The sequence below is a fragment of the Ochotona curzoniae genome, unplaced genomic scaffold, assembly GCF_017591425.1.
Source record: "Ochotona curzoniae isolate NIBS_2020 unplaced genomic scaffold, NIBS_Ocur_1.0 contig_3622, whole genome shotgun sequence".
Taxonomy (NCBI): Eukaryota; Metazoa; Chordata; class Mammalia; order Lagomorpha; family Ochotonidae; genus Ochotona; species Ochotona curzoniae.
In genome coordinates this window covers 10,172,496-10,192,299 of record NW_024465926.1, presented here as the reverse complement: position 1 = coordinate 10,192,299, position 19,804 = coordinate 10,172,496, and the positions used below count along the sequence as shown (strand labels likewise).

At 45.3% G+C, this 19,804-nt stretch overlaps 1 protein-coding gene across 1 annotated transcript; it reads left to right on the top strand.

Moving 5' to 3' along the window:
- Positions 1–2,065: 2,065 nt before the first annotated feature.
- Positions 2,066–10,704, top strand: TAT (tyrosine aminotransferase). Its single transcript, XM_040982045.1, has 11 exons — positions 2,066–2,303; positions 2,456–2,560; positions 4,465–4,532; positions 5,314–5,472; positions 5,680–5,818; positions 6,373–6,425; positions 7,130–7,282; positions 7,988–8,116; positions 8,442–8,525; positions 9,210–9,308; positions 9,719–10,704. Exons 1-11 carry the CDS (start codon positions 2,069–2,071, stop codon positions 9,857–9,859), a joined length of 1,365 nt encoding a protein of 454 aa, XP_040837979.1. The 5' UTR covers positions 2,066–2,068; the 3' UTR covers positions 9,860–10,704.
- The last annotated feature ends 9,100 nt before the right edge of the window (positions 10,705–19,804 follow it).

Genomic DNA, 19,804 nt, shown 5'->3' with positions numbered 1-19,804 from the left:
CAGAGCACAGATCCTGTAATTTTCTCCACAGATGGAGTTTTGAGTCCAGTGGTCCAGAGCCTGTCTGCCAGTGTGGCCCACGTCTGCCCCCTACATAGCTTTTTTTTTTTTTTAAGGCAACTGTGCTGGTACACTGATATAGTTAACACAAATTTGGCATTAACCAGACTCAGAGTGCCTGCCAGCTATTAGCTGCTTTTCTTCCAGCAGTGTAACTCTTGCCTAGATACAATCAACCTAGGCAGTTACCTAGAGCTGGGGTCCCCCTGCCATCTTAATTCATCCACTTACTCTACATAGAACGCAGAAGTCACGTGTGGAATAGGGCTGGATTTGCACAGGCCTTGGCTGCGTTGGAGACCCAGTACCAGTAAGGTGTTGGTTGAGTGGATGGATCTTCATTTACTGTAATAACTGCTCAATTTATTCTAGCTGGAATTCAACACTGTGGGATGTTAAAGAAGGGAGTCTGAGATGCAGGAAGTTAAAAAACAGGCTGCCACGGCGCGATAGTGTAGTGGTTAAAGTCCTCACCTTGAATGCGTTGGGATCCCATATGTGTGCAGGTTCTTATCCCGGCAGCCCCACTTCCCATCCAGCTCCCTGCCTGTGGCCTGGGAATGCAGTTGAGGATGGCCCAAAGCCTTGGGACCCTGCAACCGCATGGGAGACCTGGAGGAAGCTCCTGGCTTCAGATTGGCTCAGCTCTGGCCGTTGTGACCGCTTGGGGCGTGAACCATCGGACAGAAGATCTTCCCCTCTGCCTGTCCTCCTCTCTGTATATCTGCCTTTCCAATAAAAATAAATGAATCTTAAAAAAAAAAAAAACAAACACAGGCTGCCAAATAAGATGTAGGGCATGCTGTAATTTTAATTAAAAATAAAATAAAGGAGGAGGGAAGAACCCCCATACCTATAAAACTGTAAAAAAAGAAAAAAAAATAGAGGTAGTGCATGGTCTCATCTGTGTTTTGAGAATCTATAACATGTATGTTTGTATATGTTAATATATCTTTATCCATCCTGGATGTATAAGAGGATTACATTGTTAGCACTGCCGAATCCTTGAGAGTGAGAATGCAGTGTACAAAGGCAGGTGCATGGAAGGACTCCAACTTTGCGCTTTATGTTTCTGTACTGTTAAAGTTTTCATAGGTTGACAAAAACCACTGGACAAAAATTGCTAAGTGTATTCCTCACCCTCTGGAAGCCCGCCCAAGCATCTCACACAGTGCCCAGAAAGAGTTAACACAGAATCCCAGCTGTTTAAAGTGAGGACAATTTTCTGATTTTGAGATTGAGAGGTAGGTCTAGGGGAGAGAAGCAGTGAAGAGTGGAGATGGCAGGGGAGGACGGAGGCTCAGGGGCGGGCTTAGGTCTCACCCCACCAATAGCCTAAAGGTTTTGGGCCCAACGCCCATTTGTGGAACCTATTTCAGGAGCTGAGGTTTGTACGTGAGTGCACTGTGGCAGAGACTTGTCAAAGGGGAGTTCATGGAGGTTGGCTTCTCGGGGGCTGCTGCTTCGTGTAAGGTAAAAATCTCCAGCCTCAGCTGATGGGGAGTTGGTGACTGGGGAGCTCGCTTCTTTGTCTCTGATGTGTTGGCTTTTCCTACCCAAGGTTGTAAGTGCTCATGAATGGGGCTTTGCTTTTGCTAACAGCACTAATGCTGCATTTCTAACAGGCCAGGGTGATACTCCTGAGTGGTGAATTATTGGAGAGACTATTTGCTGTTTAGGCTCTGCCTGCCAAGTGTTTTGATTGCTGAGTGATTTAATGTCGTTCCTTCTTGGTTTTACTCAAAGCGTGGTTAGGCTTTTACAGTTGCATTGAGCACCTACGCATTCAACAGAACGCTGTCTGTGGGTATTGCAGAATGGGTTTTTGCTTCACTTTCCATATTAAAGTTCTGCTCCTTAACAAGGCTGCTTTATGAGAGAAGGCAAAAAAGAAAGAGTTTGGATAGGTACAACCCTCTTATATTTAGGTCCCAGTGTGGCACTCTGGATGATTCTATGCCCACAACATCACAGTGAGTGGTTTCTTTCTTCCCAGGTTTTCCCCGGGATGGACCCTTACACGATTCAGATGCACAGCAACAACCACCTCCCCTCGGTTGTAGATGTGCATGTCAACATTGGTGGGAGAAGCTCTGTGGCAGGCAAGAAGAAAGGCAGGAAGACCAGATGGTGTGTGAGGTCCTCGGACATGTCCAACAGAACCTTTAATCCCATCCGGGCCATCGTGGACAACATGAAGGTGAAGCCGAACCCCAGCAAAGCCATGATTTCCCTCTCAATTGGTGAGTTGGGGGTCACTCAGCGGAAGGTTAGCTGTAATCTTCCCTGTGGATGGGTTGAGAAGGTGGCAGCAGCAGGCAGACTGGAGTCTGAATACAGAGCCTAGGAGAATAACCTTTTGTGGTGCCTTCTGTTTTCTCTCTCCCATGAAAAGGAGATCCTACTGTGTTTGGAAACCTGCCCACAGACCCTGAAGTTACCCAAGCAATGAAAGATGCCTTGGATTCGGGGAAATATAATGGCTATGCCCCATCCATTGGTAAGCTGCTCCCAAGAATCCCTACTCAGTTATGTCTAAATCTTTGGCACATGTATAATAGGAAGAACCTTCTAGCAGTTGTCCTTGCTTCCTAAAGCATACACTGGAACAAAGGGAAGATGAAACACCTGTTTAGATTTGGCAAAACACGAGACATAGACCTGTCTTCTCCCCTGGCTCCCTTTAGCCTGCCAGCAGCTCCTTTCAAAGCTCCCTTCATCAAATAATGCTGCTTTGCTATGATTACTTATTCCAAGACAATGGTCTTGAGTCTGCAGCAGTCATTTGCTTAAGGAGTCTTCTCAGCCTTAGTGAATTGATGCACCGGGCTAGGCAGATAGCTGTGTTGGTGTATTTCTTTCTATACTGGAAGCCTATTTTTATTAAGATACTAATAACACTGAAATGTGATTGTTACTGCTTAGGATTAAAATGGATAAGAACAACAAAGAATGAGCTGACAGATTGAAGGGAAGAAATTATTTCTGATAGAAATGATTCCTATGTAGATTACACTCTCTCCGTCTACTGAAAATTTCTGCCCTGAAGATTTTGGTAAAGTATGTAATTCTGTGATTTAATTTCAGGGTTGCACATTTTTTTTCCTTAAAGATTTATTTATTTTTATTGGAAAGGTAGATTTACAGAGAGAAGGAGAGACAGAGAGAAACATCTTTTATCTGCTGGTTCACTCCCCAAGTAGCCGAACTGGCTGGGGCTAAGCTGAACTGAAGCTAGAAGCCAGGAGCTTCTTCCAGGTCTCCCACACGGGTGCAAGGCTTTGGGCCATCCTCGACTGCTCTCACAGGCTACAAGCAGGGAGCTGGATGGGAAGTGAAGTTGCTAGGACATGAAACTGGTGCCTATATGGGATTCCAGTGCTTGAAGGGGGAAGATAAGCCAACTGAACCATTGCACTGGGCCCAGGGTTGCACATTTTTGCTCTTTATATGTACATGTATATGTATAGAAACACATCTTAAAGTAGGATTCAAAGTGCAGTGTCACACTAACATCAAATTTTGGAAGTATTTCAAAGAGGTATGAGGAACATGGGCTTTAGATTGATTAGTTACATTTTATAAAGTTTGGTAACAAAATCAAGACCAAGTGTTAGGTTATAAAAAATCATCAATGATTCTAATAGCCAAAGTACGGAAGAACTGATTCAGTCTGAAATGTCATGACTGAATCTTCACCTGACATGTTCAAAGGGCATGACAAGTGTGACAACACATCTCTAGGGAAATATGCTTGATTAATAATTAAGGAAATGCTCATTATGTCATTTCAGGAGGCCAGCTGGCCCCTAACAAACATTGTGTAACAGCACCCCTGGTCTGGCTAACTGATCTTTTCTTTGGCCTTTATAATTTGTCTTTCTGAACAGCAGTTTTATAAAGTAAGTTTTGAAATTTCGGCAGCTTTCAATCTTCTAAGCTGCTGTTAATAAAGTTCTTACAGGAGAAAAGTTTGAAAGAAAATATGTATACAAAATAGTTAATGGTCATATAATGCAAAAAACCTTAAATTGGGTCACATGTATTGAGTGTATTTGATAAAACTACTTCAGAATCATGGAGTCTCTCAAAAAGACTAGGGAGCAGTCTAAATCCTTTACTATAGAGAATAAAACAAACCCAGTAATGAAGATGATCATTTGGGAAGTTCTTTCTCATTATTCTGCATATGTTTGTGTTGATGATACAGTTGTAAAGTACAGAGTATATAGCTAATCCTCTGTCTACGGTGGCTGAGAACAAAATGCAATAAGTTGTGCTGTGGGCAGGAATGAAGGTAGCTTGAAGCCCATGTTGACCTCCGTGGTGGACACAGCTCTCAGAGGAGGGGTGAAAGCCACCAGGATCCTTCACTCACTGTTTTTTTTTTCTTTTTCCTTCCAGGCTACCTATGCAGCCGGCAGGAGGTGGCTTCTTATTATCATTGCCCAGAGGCCCCTCTGGATGCTCAGGTGAGCCCTGGCAGACAACCCACTCCGAGGCACTTAGAGCAGCCATCCGTACTTTGCCTTGCTTCTGCTGCCAAGAGGGAGGGGCAGGGCAGGGGAATCAGGATTATTCCCCTTTTACCTTTGAAGTTGGGGCCATTGATCAGCATTTGTATTTGCTGTCATTCCTGTCTCCTCTAACTTACACGGTGTCCATCACAGGAACTTCAAAGGACCTAGATAGAGATCACCCTACCTTTGATTCACAGGAAAAGACAATTGAAAAGCGATTCATAAGTGCCAAATTATTAGAATGTAAACGTTAATGGTAGGATTTAAAAATTTTATTCTTGTAGCATTCTTTGTGTACCTTCATGTGACTCAGATGGAAGCCCCATAGCATACTGAATTAATGGTAGTGGCAAGTTTTAATGCCATGCTTCCCTCTATGGTCCACTTAGTGGAGTTGGCATTTCCTAATACCGGGAGTGTACCTCTTCTGTGTATCAGAGAAGAGCCAGGCTTCATGCCTCTGGCCAAAAGTGAACAAACAACCAGATGAGGAAAGTCCAAGGTCAATCCCAGCTCTCTCAGGGAATCTTTTGAGTCATTGTCAACCTGTCCTTTTTAGAGCAATTTATTCTTCCTTTAAGTGGCCAACATTGTCAGCAATATTTATATATATATATATGAAAATCTTTTTTTTGTTGTTGTTTAATAATGTCCCTATTATTGCACCTAGGGCTTGTCAGAGTAAATTCTTCATTGTTCCCAATTAACTTTTTTTTTTTTTTTTTTTTGGCAGGATGTCATTCTGACAAGTGGCTGCAGCCAGGCTATTGAACTCTGCTTAGCTGTGCTGGCCAATCCAGGGCAAAATATCCTGGTTCCAAGACCTGGTTTCTCTCTATACAGGACTTTGGCTGAATCTATGGGAATTGAAGTCAAACTCTATAATTTACTGGTAAGTGAATTAAATTTTAGATCCAACTGCCCAATTAGTATCACATAGTAATCTATGACCTCAGAAGAGAAAGGTCTGGAAGTGGATGGTTAAAGCCAAGGACACACTTTACTATTACGTTACACCTTGGGCTGAGAGAGTCTTCCCCATCCTTATACATGCTACATGCTTCAGAATCGTTTTAGTCTTGCTTATCTTCCTCCCCAGCCAGAGAAATCTTGGGAAATTGACCTGAAACAACTGGAGTCTCTGATTGATGAGAAGACAGCTTGTTTGATCATCAACAATCCGTCAAACCCCTGTGGGTCAGTGTTCTGTAAAAGTCATCTTCAAAAGATTCTGGCAGGTAAGTCTTGTAGTTTGCTCACAGGAGGTGAGGTGGAGACTGCATTGCTCAGCTCTTGCCTGGGATGGAGGTAGAGGAGTCGTACTTTCATCTCCAGGCCATTGTGTGCCATAGGAATGGTAGATCTTTCCTGTAAGAAGGTGAGCAAGAAGAAAGGCAGGTTGAACATTTACTGTATGAAAACATGGAATCTAAAATGCTTTAAAATCTGAAACTTTTTGTGCATCCCTAGACTTTTTGGATTTTTTTTTTAAATTTTCATGTACATTCAACCAGTAATGTTTGTACAGATATTTCAGTTTGAAAAAAAAATCCTACATCTACTACTTCCAGTCCCAAGCATTTCAGGTGAGGAATATTCAATCTATATATGCCTATTCACCATTCCCACTATGTGGAAGATTGGGTTTGAACTATCTGATTAATTCAAGGCACATTCAGTCTCCATAGGAATTTACGATTCTTAAAAAGACCCACAGGCATGCATTGCAAAGCACAGTAAGATCAGATGAGTCACATTAAAAATGATTTCAGTACGTTGCTCTTATTTCTAGTGGCCGCGAGGCAGTGTGTCCCCATCTTGGCTGATGAGATCTACGGTGACATGGTGAGTCTCGGTTGGGATGTATCACCACGCTAACCTCAGTCTCACATTAGTTCATGGAATCTCCAGAGGTGACCACCAGAACAATCAGAAGACACTCCTAACCCTTTTGATACAGTTCATCAGTATCTCTGTACTTGTATCAAATATTTAGACTACAATTCCTTACCTCATTTTTGAAATCCAGATTTCTGAATTTTGTTTAGTTGCAAAATCTTACTTGACCTTACATGAAGATATGTGTAGATTTTTACTTATTCCACTTTTGAATCTATATATTTGGTAAGACTGTAGAGAAAGTGACAGAATGTTAAGCTTCTTGATTAGGGGTACTGTTCCAGTATTCGTCACGAGTCATGCATGACAAAGCTTTTCCAAAATCTAAATAATTTGCTTTCTTCCCACAGTGTATTTGGGCTTGGGAGTTTTAAATAAAGAAATCTGGGTCCATATTTTACTTTTAACTGTTAGCCCCAGTGGTCACTAATTATAACGAGGCAGCTGCCCAGAGTTACATGTACTCCTGGGCTATTAAATATCTCTGATGGTCCTCTCTGAAACTCTTGCTACTCAATTGTGCTTCACTCTAGGCGCATAAGTCTGTAAAGACAAGGCATTGTCCCTAGTGATAAAAGGGAAAGGGTGGAAGACATGGGAGCCAGAGAAAAGAAAATGAGAACTACAGCAAGTATATCTTTTCTCATCAGGTGTTCTCACAATGCAAATATGAGCCACTGGCCACCCTCAGTACAAATGTTCCCATCCTGTCCTGTGGAGGACTGGCCAAGCGCTGGCTGGTTCCTGGCTGGAGGCTGGGCTGGATCCTCATTCATGACCGAGGAGGGGTTTTTGGCAATGAGGTGAGAATAATGTGGTGAAATCATATGTGCAACTTAAAATGTACAAGGACCTTTCAAAAAATCACGAAAATATACACTGTGGAGAAGCTATGCCCAGATGTAACATTTTTTGCACCAAGATAACTTATCTTTTACTTTGATTTTCCACAAACGTTTTGAATTATCCACCTATATTTACTTTGCAGGCATAGTGTTAAAAAGGTAGGATCTCTCTCTGCCTGTTTTCTTGGGCCAGTGGTTCCCAGTACCTGGAGACATGGGAATAAATGTGACAACAGTTAGTCATTTCCCAATCTCAGTTTTCATGTATTAAATTCTGTGAGGAAGTCCCATTCAGCTCTGGTGTCCAGAGTACCAAAAAAGGAAATAATAGCAGTGATGATTATTAGTGTTGTTTGAGGACTTATCATGTACCAGCGTTTTAAGAAATAATTTTAATTTAATCTTCATAAGCACTCTATGATCCCAGTCTTGGTATTGTCTCCTTTTCATTGTTGAAGCAAAGCACAGAGATGTAATATTATTTGTCTAGAGCCACACGGCAGGCATGTACAAGAGCTGGGCTATAGGCCCAGGTAGTCTGATTCCAATCAGTTGGCACTAGGTACTTGAGGTTGAAGCCTGTTAGAAAGCAAGGTTAAAACAAGAACCCCTGAAACAGGGTGCTTAAGACAGACTACTTAGTGTTTTCTGGCTGGCTTTTAGATTCGAGATGGACTGGTGAAACTGAGTCAGAGAATCTTGGGACCCTGCACCATTGTCCAGGGAGCTCTGAAAAGCATCTTGCATCGCACCCCTCAAGAGTTCTACCACAACACTCTGAGCTTCCTCAAGGTAAGGGCAGCACACGGCTGTCCTCTCTGGGAGTCAGGGAATGTTACCAGGATTAGGACTAACTGGTCCTCGTGTCTGGAGCAGTGTTCCAGTGTGGGGCTTCCAAATTAGAAGGTGTCATCAGTGTTAAGTCTGCAGCCACACCCTCCTTTCCCTCTGCTTTAGAACTTCAAGAATGGAGCCTTCTTTGATTGAGTCCTCCTTAACGCCAGAAGAGCAAACCCAGGCTCTGTGCCTTCAGAACCCAGGGCTATGCTTTAGAATAATGACTTTGCTTTTTCTTTTGTTTAAATTCTCATTCTTGGTTCCTCTTGATCTTTTGTAGTCCAATGCTGATCTTTGCTATAGGGCGCTGGCTGCCATCCCTGGACTCCAGCCAGTCCGTCCTTCTGGAGCCATGTACCTCATGGTGAGTATGGGGAAAGGGCAGGCACTAAGCATATGTGTGATGTAGAGCAAAAGCCACTGGGACTCTCTCAGCTGTCCATATAGGACAGTGCCATGTTCACATAGACATATAGTAGACCCCAAGTCAGGTGAGCAATATTCTTGCTCTGAATTGTCCATCTGATGCGATTTGACCTCAGTGTTCATGCATGACATTCTTTCCATAACTCAATTCCTCAGCCAAGAGAGTCATTTTCTGTGTAAACCCATATGACACAAGCAGGAGACTCACCACACCATTGTAGTTCTCAACTGGAAGATGATTCTGGCTCCTTTGGGGTATTGGGAATGTATGGAACTTTAGTTCTCAGGATAATCAGGGGAGAAGAGCTCTTGCAAGTAGGTCCAGAGGTGCTGAATAGCCTGCCATGGGTGGGCCAGTCCCCCACAGTGAAGAATTTCCTGGTCTCTTGAGAAATACTGGCTTGATTTCCCCTTTCACTTAGCAGCCTCCAGGAAGAACTCTTCAATAAGCTATGTATAAATATACCTGTTTCCCATGAATACTTGTATGCGTTGATCCTTAGCTGTTGGAAATAGAGTTCCCAGACATTTTTGAAAGTTGTTGTGACCTTTGTCTCTGGCCAAGGAAACTGGCCAGTTTCCCTCCTGCTGAGTTTGCCTCTCCTTCCTACTACTGGTGCAGGTTGGAATTGAGATGGAACATTTCCCAGAGTTTGAAAATGATGTGGAGTTCACAGAGCGGTTAGTTGCTGAGCAGTCCGTCCACTGCCTCCCGGCAACGGTGAGTACCATGTCTTCCTCAGGACCTTCCAAGTTCCTAGAGTCCCATGAATTACCCCTGAGCCAGTTATCAAAGCTTGACCTGCTCCTCCCTCTACAAAGTATATGCTCATTGGACAAGATTCAAGCAGATGTGTTTCCTGGCTTCTGCCTCCCATGATCCCATCTATACCTGGAGGAAGTTTGTACATAGACGTTTTAGGTGAAAGGAAATCAAGCTTGTCACACAGGTCCCCTTTTAGATGAAGTCACTTAGCGACTAACTGAGCACCCCAGTGATGGAGGTGGAATGAACAGACAGCCCAGCCAAGGTGGCATCAGTACTTCTTATTGACAAGGGCTCAGGTCAGTGGAGGGTATTCCAGTGCCAGATCCAGTCACTCTCAAAGTGACAGGCTCTTATTTTTGCAGTGTTTTGAGTATCCAAATTTCTTCCGAGTGGTCATCACAGTGCCTGAGGTGATGATGCTGGAAGCCTGCAGCCGGATCCAGGAGTTCTGTGAACAGCACTACCACTGTACTGAAGGGAGCCAGGAAGAGTGTGACAAATAGGTCCTCGTCCATTCTGCTGCGATGCATCCACCTGGGGCGGGCTGCACTGGACCCTGCTGGTCCTCCATCCTGGGAGGAAGGCCTCCCCAGCACCATGTCAAGAATTCTGGACGACTCCTGCTTTCCCCCAGTTACATCTCTCTGCTTCCCACCCTCTAACATCAAACCTGATTCTCCTTCTACTCTGCTCTGCTGAAGCCACACACCAGTTCACCATCTGCCTCCTCCCGTATGACTTCTTCCTTACAGTACCAGGTAGACAGAGGTTACCACAAAGCAGCTGAGAGCTGAAAAACCAGAGCTCAGGGGCTGGGGGAAAATGATGGAGAGAATATCTGCCTCCACCATTCCCTCACAACTCCGATCAAGAAGTCACAGCTCAGTCAGGTCTGAAGCCCAGCTCCCATCACAGAGCTCTATCTGGAAAGAAGCTGGAAAAGCTGGGCACATGTGTATTTGATTAATTATATTCTAAAAACTTGTTTAAAGGATCCCTCAAAGAAACAATTCAACTGATTTGGGGGGGGTAAAGAATTAATATGTGATGCAAATAAATAGCCTTTAATTGACTGAGTTCCTAAATTTAGATTTGTATGCATCAGGCCTCCTTCAAATGAGAGCCTATGCATTCCAAAGAACCTTGTAGAAATATTACTGGGGAAGGGCCTGAAATATCATCACTTGTCATTGTTACAGAATGATTACTACTTTTGCTGTAATATTAATATTGATTTATTAATATATATTATGTTTTCCTATGTTTTCTAAGAAACATTTATATTAACAAGATCCTTTATTTTGCCAAGGGCATAATAAATTATTGTTTTTTTTAAATAAATATACCAAATATACTCTTTTCATGTCATGGTTTTACTCCTCTGCAGGGCACTGCATTAGCAGCTAGGGTTCATGTATCTGACCTCTTGGAGTTTCTTAGATGCTATTCCTTTATTACAAATAAGCCAGAGGAGGCAGAGGCAGTGGAAGACAACTTCTGGACTTTGGCGTCCCAGTTCCAACTTCATGTGACTCCAGCCCCTGGTCCTAACCGTTTCTGCCTCCATCACCGGCACAAAGCAGAACCAGCTTTGCCAGCAGAAGTGTCCCAGCATTTGGGCTACAAATATCCCAGGCACAGTTGCTCTCATTCCCTCTGCATGTGGCTCCGTAACAGGAGCCCAAAGTCACCTTGAAGGCCAGAGGCCATCAGTCCCCGACGCCTCAGCAAAGAGCGTTCTCCCAAGAAGAGGAACCTTAGGTCCCGACCCTGCCAGTCACAATTTATTTTACAAAAACAAACTTCAAATGCCCCCTTCACCCTCAGCACACAATATAATCTACCTTTTAATGTTCAGCTATTCTGAAAATGAACATATCACTACTGAGATAACAATTCCAGTGTCCCCCAACGCCACCCTTGCCCAGAAATTCTTAAAATCTCCCCATACCTCTTTTCCCTGCCCCTCCCTCATGAGCCCCAACGTCTCCATTGGGAAACACACAGACTCCGATGTTTCCACAGGACTTTTTATTTTCCCTATGCTGATCACCATATCCAGGATTACTAATGGAACCCTCAGCACTCTTAAACGCCCAGTTGTCCCTGGGGCTCACATTTTGACATAGGAGGCAAATGAACATTTAAGATTTCTTGTTTCAGGCCCTTCAGCCTCGCAGGTGCTTGGCCAGGGAGTGACTTGGGTGTCAGCTGCGAGCTGATGTTAGCAGGGTCACTCCGAGCTGATGGAGGTGCGACTCGACCTCAGACAAACGAGCGTCGAGCAGCCGCACACAAGCCTTGCCCCTGATTTTTCTTTTTTAAAAGATTTATTTTTATTACTTTTTTAAAAAAGATTTATTTTTTATTATTTTTTTTTTATTGGAAAGGCGGATATGCAGAGAGGAGAGACAGAGAGGAAGATCTTCCGTCCGATGATTCACTCCCCAAGTGAGCGCAACGGGCCGATACTATGCCGATCCGAAGCCAGGAGCCTCTTCCGGGTCTCCCACGCAGGTGCAGGTTCCCAAAGCTTTGGGCCGTCCTCGACTGCTTTCCCAGGCCACAGGCAGGGAGCTGGAAGGGAAGCGGGGCTGCCGGGATAGAACCGGCGCCCATATGGGCTCCCGGGCGTGCAAGGCGAGGACCTTAACCACTGCGCTACCGCGCGGGACCCTGCCCCTGGTTTTTCTCTGATGACCGCCGATTGCCTCAGCCCGGCTGCCTCCCGGCAGAGCGAGCAACCCGACTCCAGGCCGGTGGCGTCTGCGCAGGTGCAGTACTCCTGGTGCGGCTCGGCGCGCAGGCGCAGTCATGGGACTACGGCAACAACGCTCGGCGCGCAGGCGCAGAACGAGAGCGGCCTTCGGGCGTCCGTTCTTGTAAGTAGGCCTCTTTTTTTTTGAGTTCTTCTTTCTGAGATTTGCTGAGCCAGCGTCTCTGCTCGGCCCTCGTGTTGTCGTCCAGTTGTCATCTTCCTTTGCCCCTTCCCTCTCCAGCCCCTCGGCTTGTGGGCCCCGTGAAGCAGAAGGGTTCCCTCAAGTTTCCAAGTCACCCCGGGCGTCGTAAGCCCCTCTGGGGAGAGAGGACTGCCAGTGGACACAGGCTTTTTGAGGAGGTGAAGAATTTGTTCTAAAATTGGTCATGGTGATGGTCGCAAAATTCTTGAATATAGGCAAACTGAGCTGAACACTAAGTGGTTGAGTGAGACGGCGAGTGGATCACGTCTCAGCAATGCAGCATTTCTTTGAAAGGCAGGAAGGCAGGCAGACACTGCCCATCTGCGTGCACCAGCTGGGGCTGGGTCAGGCCAAAGCCAGACGCTGGGAACTGAGTCTAGGTCTCCCCCGGGGTGGCAGGGACCCCCAGTCCTTGAGCTGTTTTCTCAGGGTGTGCCTTAGCTGGAACTTGGGGCTAGGAGTGCCTCTGAGACCCCCACTCCGAGTGGCAGCTGAGCAGCCAGGTCAGATGCTTTGCAATTTTTTTTTTTTAAGTGCAGAGGAATCATTTCAAGGAGACCAACTCAGCTATTTGATATTTAATATATATATATTTTTTTAATTTTTAAAGAGAAAAAAGCCTGTAAGATGATGTTCATTTTTTGCTAGTGAAAAATATCAATTCTACTTCACATGAAGGTAGTGTCAATATATTCTGGACACCAGCACTCTGAAAGTGAGGGGTAGCCCCCTCTTTCAAAATTAGGGAGTTTTATGCTCACAGGAGTGTCTTGGTGGGGGGACCAGGACAGGGTGGGTTGTCTCGTTGTTACTGGTTCATGTTGAGGCAAAAAGTGCCTGTTTGTCCTGACTCACACTTCACAGGGAAGCAGGGCCAAATATTCATGGGGTTTGTATACTGGCAAGAATATGGCATTTCTAGGAATACATCTTGAGAGAGTTCGGAAAGTAGAATTAGAACATCTGCTAGACTAGAGGTATTTCGATTCTCCTGTGCATCAGTGCTGTGACTCAGGAGTCCAGCTCCTGGGAGATGGAGTCTGGGTTTCAACAAGCGAAAGAATCTTAGGAACCTGGTGCAAGTTCATACTGCTGTGATGGCAGCAGTGGGCAAACGTGTTCAGGAACGTTAGTCGGTGATGGTAGGCTGGACTGCGATGAGGCGTCTGCACCCAATGATGTCACACAGCTACCCGCTTCTTAAATGAGTTTATACAGAACAGTGGCATGAAAAGAACCAGGCTATCGGGGTTGGGAACAGATGCCCAAGCTGATAAACCTGTTGATGACTGTGACGTTGGTTATCATGGATACACACGGATAAGGGAACATGGAGACAGGGGAACAAGGGTGCAAAGGTGTGGGAACTTGATAAACACCATCTTCCTCACAACTTCCTTGAAGTGTTTAGGAATTATTTTAAGCATTTATTTATTTTAGGGGGCAATACACTGGTTCAATTGGCTAATTCTGTGCCTGCAAGTGCCAGCACCCTATATGGGCACCAGTTCATGTCCCGGCTGCTCCACTTTCCAGCCAGCTCCCTGCTTGTGGCCTAGGAAAGCAGCAGAGGATGGCCTAAAGCCTTGGGACCCTCACCCATATGGGAGACCTAGAGGAGGCTCCTGGCTGCTGGCTTCAGATCAATTCAGCTCTGGCTGTTGTGCCATTTGTGAGTGAACCAGTGGATGAAAGATCTTTCTGTCTCTTCTGCTCTCTGTAAATATGCCTTTCCAATAAAAATAAATAGCTCTTTTTTTTTAAAAAAAAAGGTAAAACTTAAAGCTTTAAAGAGTGTGGATGTTTTTCTCCACTGAGCTGTGTTTCTAAAGTGCCTTTATTTTTATTGGAAAGGCAGATGTTAGAGAGAGAGGATAGAGGAGATCTTTGATCTGCTGGTTCACTCCCCAGATGGCCGTAATGACAAGAGCAGAGACCATCTGAAGTCGGGAGCCAGGACCTTCCTCCACGTCTCCCACATGGGTGTGGCATCCCAAGGACTTGGGCCGTTCTGGGCTGATTTCCCAGGCCAGAAACAGGGAACTGGATGGGAAATGGAGCAACTGAGACACAAACTGGTGCCCATATGGGATGCCAGTGCTACAGGGCAGAGGATTAGCCTGTGGTGCCACTGTGCCAGATTTTGAATTCTTGACTATGCAGTTTTAAAATGATTAACTGGAAACAAGAATATATCAATATTTGTAGGCTTGTCATACAGACTCAGTGATAATCATGCTTCTTGCTGCATTTGTTCTTTTCTCCTCTTTCTTTGCTGAGAGGTTATAAAGGATATTCTGGTGCCATCATCCCCACTCCACATCCACCCTGGTACACATCCTTCAAAACTTAACAGCTTACCCACAACACCACAGATGGTCAGAGAGCTTTGTTGGCTCCCAAATGTCTTTTTAAAAGTTGGTTTATCCATATCAAAATCCAGGGTTCTAAGGTTGTGTTTTTGACTCATGTCTCCTAGACTTAGGGGGATGTCAAACTAGAGACATCCTCCGCCTTTTCTTTCTATGTCACTGGTTTGTGGCGGAAACTTGATGTCCTGCACTCTGTCCTGCAGACCTCATACATCCATCGAGTGGCGCTTAGTGTCTGAGTGTGCGTTCTCAACAGGGATGATCCTGAAGCTGTCGCCCTTCCTGATAGTGTTTTTCTATCTTGTGTCCCTCCTCCCATTTCATGTTAATGCAATTCCCCCTTTTTTTTTTTTTTTGTACTTCAGGGTATTAATTTCTTTACTTACTGTTTTATTTGAAAGTCAGAGAAAGTGGGACAGATATTTTCCTTCTGCCCATTCCCTCCTCAAATCTCTCCATATCCAAGAGACTCTGACTCAGTCTTGTATTGTCATGTGTATGGCAAGGACCCAAGTACTTGAGCTGATATACAGGACATTTCAGTGTTGAATCAGCACCCTAACCTATGAGTCCTCTGGTCTGACTCAGACTGAGGAGCCGTAAATGGTAGCACATGATGGCCACCCACTCCCGGAGCCACACTTGTGTCCTTTGTCATCCTCCAGGGGACTGTGTTTCAGGAGTGTTACGTCTTCACGGGAAATCCACTCACCTGCTTGCCCTCCCACTTTCTCGCAGGCACCTGGACATCGTTAACCCTCTGAGTGCTCCTAACACATTGTCCTTGGCATTGCGCACCTGCTGGTGCAATACTGCCCCCACATTCTTGCCAGTGACCATGGCTTGTCAGTGTCCTGCAGCATCTGACCCTGAACCAACTGCATGTTTAGGTGTAAACGTAAGGGCCAGTGACGGCAGTGTTAGTGCATTTTGTGCTGCTCTCACCAAAGACCTGAGCAGGTTACCATATAAAGGAAGAGGCTTTGTTGAGATCACAGCTGGGGAGGCTGAAAATCCTGCCCCACGTTTGTGTCTTCCCTAAGGGTGGTGCCCACAGGCCCTGCCTGGTTACCTTGCATTTGACCTTGTCTCCTGGTACCCGGCACCCTAGGAACCACATAGACCTCTGGGTGGATGGGTTGGAGGACCAGACCACTTCCGGGTCATAGCAGGTGCATGTTCTCCAGCCTCACAGTGCCCTCAGCGCCATTTGAAAAGGGAAGTCCTGGGTCAGAACTTTGTTGGACGCCTTGATGGGGAGAGGGAGAGGTCAGAGCTGAGGGCTTCAAGTATTACTCTGAGAGGAGCCGTGCACTGCAAGTTTACCTTGTGGGTTCTTGGGGAGGAGATGCGACCAAAAAGAAATGGGGGGACAGTACTCTCTCGGGCAACCGACAATGTTTATTTCCAGGGCTTTGGTTCTTATACGTGTAGTAAAACAATAGTTCAGACACAACTCAGAATTAGATCATGTCTGGGAGCAGAGAGTTCAATGAGGCTAATAAGATGATCTGATCAAAGCGTTACTGAAGCTGGGAATAGACAAGGAATACTGTTGGCCTTGGGCTACTTACCAGACAGACTACAGATGTTTTCTACTACCAAGGAGAGCATGAAAGCACATCCAGAGACTCGCTGGGGGCAGAGTGCACTCTGGGTGAGAGGCCTTCTGCCTCCTCTGTCCTGACTCTTCTCAACAGGCTCCCACAGGCCTCTGCTGTCCCAGCCATCCTGCTGGATGTGTTCCGACAACGCCCCACCCCGCTGGTGTCTGCCTCAGCAGGAAGGAATCGCCGCCAGAGGACTTGTCTGCGGCAGCATGTCCGAGAAGATAGCCTTCTGAATTCATTTTCATCCGGGCTAAGGGAATCCTGTGTGGAAACACTTGTTTAAAGCAAAATCCCTTCATTTAAAAATATATTACCAAAAATGCAGTGTTACTTGGCACACACCTAACTGGACAGTTCCCTGGAGAACACATCCAGATGTTCAATAGTTACAAGAAAAGCTGTTCAGTGCAGGAAATTCAACTCCACGTCACCTCCAGGAACCACTGCATGCCCAGGAAGAAGGCTGTAGCAATATATATATATATATTAAAAACCCAGAAAATAAATGGAATTGGCAAGGAAATGGAGAAATAATAATTCCCAATGGAAAAGAGCTTGTTGAAGCTCCTAAAGATAAACAATGTCCATGTGACCGAGAGAGTCCCTTGCCGCTTAACACCCGGAATAATTGAAGGGAAGCATCCCAATAAAAACTTGCACGTTCATAATAGCCAAGTGGTAAAATAATGAATAAACAAAATGTGATGTATTTATTATCTAGCCATGGAAAGAATGGAGTACCAATGCATTATGCAGTATGAATGAGCCTAAAAATATTCCAGATTGCAAAATACATAGTGGACTCGTGATGACGGCAGGGGATGGCAGCACAATTTGGAACTAGAAAGAGGTTGATGACAACTTTATAAACCCATTAAACTGCACATTTGAAAGTATATGTTAAGTGAATTTTATTGTAATTTTTAAAATAAGACAACCATCATGTTGAAAAGGAAAATCAAAATCCCAGGATCCTGGATCGTCAGTATGACATGTGTTCCTGTTTTGCTGTGGTTAAACCTTCTTGGGTGTCCATGACTGTATGCATTTTTAACACTCTCCAGCAGATGGCGCACAACAGCCGTTTGCGCCGTCACTGGCGTGGTTAAATCCTTTGGAAGAAGACACTGTCACCTTAGTTAGGCTTCAGAAGGGACAAATAGGGACATTTTTGTCCCAGGCGAATTCGTTTGAATCAACAGTGAAAACTGTGACGCCATGTTAAGATAATTTAGAATAGAATGTTCTAGGTAAGAATCGCAAGTGTAAAGGCCAGGAAGTTGGTGGAGAAGAGCGAGTGGATGAGGAGGAAGGGGGCATTGAGAGGCGGGGAACCCCTGGAGGTGCTGTTTCCCTTTTGAGCAGCTTTGTCCTGAGGTGGTTCCCAGAACCATCCACCCACCCAGGAAGTGTACACCGCAGCGTTTTGGAGTATCTCCACAGGGTTTTACAGCCATCACCACCATCAATTTTAGAAAATTGTCAGTAAAAAGAAATCTTGCGTCTATTAACAGTCAAATCTCACCCTAACACATGTTCTCACCACAGTCCAGGACAGCCATTCGTTTGCTTTCTGTCTCCATGAACTTTCCAGTTTGGGACCTGTTATATAAAAGAGGCCATACAGAATGTGATTAATTAAAAAAAATTGATTTATAGGATACAGTTACAGAGAGAGGGAGAGGTAAAGATTCTCTACGGGTTCACACCCCAAATGGCAGCAAGGGCTGGAACTGGCCAGTCTGAAGCCAGGAGGCAGGAGCCTCATCCGGGTCTCCCACACAGGTGCAGGGACCCGAGCACTGCTGCTTTAACAGGGAGCTGGCTGGGAAGTGGAGCAGCTGAGACTCTCCCCTGCACTGCTACGGGGTGCTGGCACTGCACGTAAGAGCTTTATGCATTACGTCTTAGTGCTGGCCCCAGTGTGTGATCTCCTACAAGTGTTTGTTATAAAATTTCAAAGTTTATTTGTAGTGTGTGCCCGGGCCTCTTGCGTTCCAGCTGGGATACTGGCAGAGAAGACAGTGAGTCTGTGGAGCAACCTCATATTGTCATCCTCACGGCATTAGGTCTTCTCACCCGTGAGCACAGAACATCTTTCTTTGTTTAGATCTTTTGTTTTCTGACAGCTTTTTGCTTTTCAGTCTATGGGTTTTCTTTTTTCCTTTATAAGTAACTTGTATGTTATTATACATGAAAAAAAAATTTGAAACCTTTATTTGAGAAATGTGAGAGAGAGAGATTCCCCCACCTGCAGGTTCACTGTTTGATTGCCTGCAGCAGCGTGAAGCTAGGAGCCAGGAACTCGACACAGCTCTCCCACCAAGACCATGGGGACCTGGTGTGCGCCATTACTTGCTGCTTCCCAGGGATGTATTAGCCGAAGGTCTTGAACCCAGGAACTCTTGTTTGTGCCATGAGTCTCCCAAACCAGCATGTTGTCCACCAGGTCAAACCTGTCTCCTTATTTCAGTAGGAGACATTTTGAGCAGGCCGACTAACAGAATTTCCCAGTGAATTCCTGTGTTCTTTCTACCACACCACACCCTGTCATTAACCTGTCTCATTGTTTTGTTGTTTCTCTATTCATCTCTCTCTTTCCACACATACCCCAATCTTTTCTTTAATAATTTAAAATTTTTATTTTAGGTGATGTTTACACAGTTGATCAGGGTGGTACGGATTGAGGGGTAGGGAAATTGGGTGTGATCATTGTTACCAGATTTTCTATTCCTTCTTCCTGTTCCTTGGGGAAGGGAAAAGATAGGGGAGAAGCCCTATCCAGCTTCCCAGCCGCCCCGGTAGCCGGGGATGGGGAACGACACTCGGTATCAACCCAGGGTCCCGATGTGGCACACACGCCAAGTGTTCTGTGCAGGTGGTTTCGACAGTTCTGAATGCCGTTGGTCTTGCCCATCCAAGGATGAGGGAACACTCCCCGTGTCCATTGGCTGCCAACTCTCCATTCAGCCAGAGTTGGGCTGTCATCATTTGGCTGGGGTAGTTGTCCGGTTTGTCTGTTCTCCTTCCTCTGCTGTGGCATTCCCCAATCTGATGTATTTTTTTTCCATGTGTGGCCAAGTAAGTCGTAAACAGCAATAACTTCTCCTGATTATGCCTCATAAAACTATTTGTAGATTTTCTTCCGAGGTAAAAATTTTTTTTTTTAAGATTTATTTTCTTTTTTTTTAAAAGATTTATTTTTATTATTTTTTCATTGGAAAGGCGGATATACAGAGAGGAGAGACAGAGAGGAAGATCTTCCATCCGATGATTCACTCCCCAAGTGAGCGCAACGGGCCGATACTATGCCGATCCGAAGCCAGGAGCCTCTTCCGGGTCTCCCACGCGGGTGCAGGGTCCCAAAGCTTTGGGCTGTCCTCGACTGCTTTCCCAGGCCACAGGCAGGGAGCTGGAAGGGAAGCGGGGCTGCCGGGATTAGAACCGGCGCCCATATGGGATCCCGGGCGTGTAAGGCGAGGACTTAACCACTTGCGCCACCGCGC

Excerpts from the sequence above, each read along its gene's own strand:
- TAT (XM_040982045.1), top strand. The coding sequence starts at position 2,069 with ATGGACCCTTACACGATTCAGATGCACAGCAACAACCACCTCCCCTCG. Across the intron at positions 5,473-5,679 it reads TCAAACTCTATAATTTACTG|CCAGAGAAATCTTGGGAAAT; the intron begins GTAAGTGAATTA and ends CTTCCTCCCCAG. Across the intron at positions 6,426-7,129 it reads ATGAGATCTACGGTGACATG|GTGTTCTCACAATGCAAATA; the intron begins GTGAGTCTCGGT and ends TTTTCTCATCAG.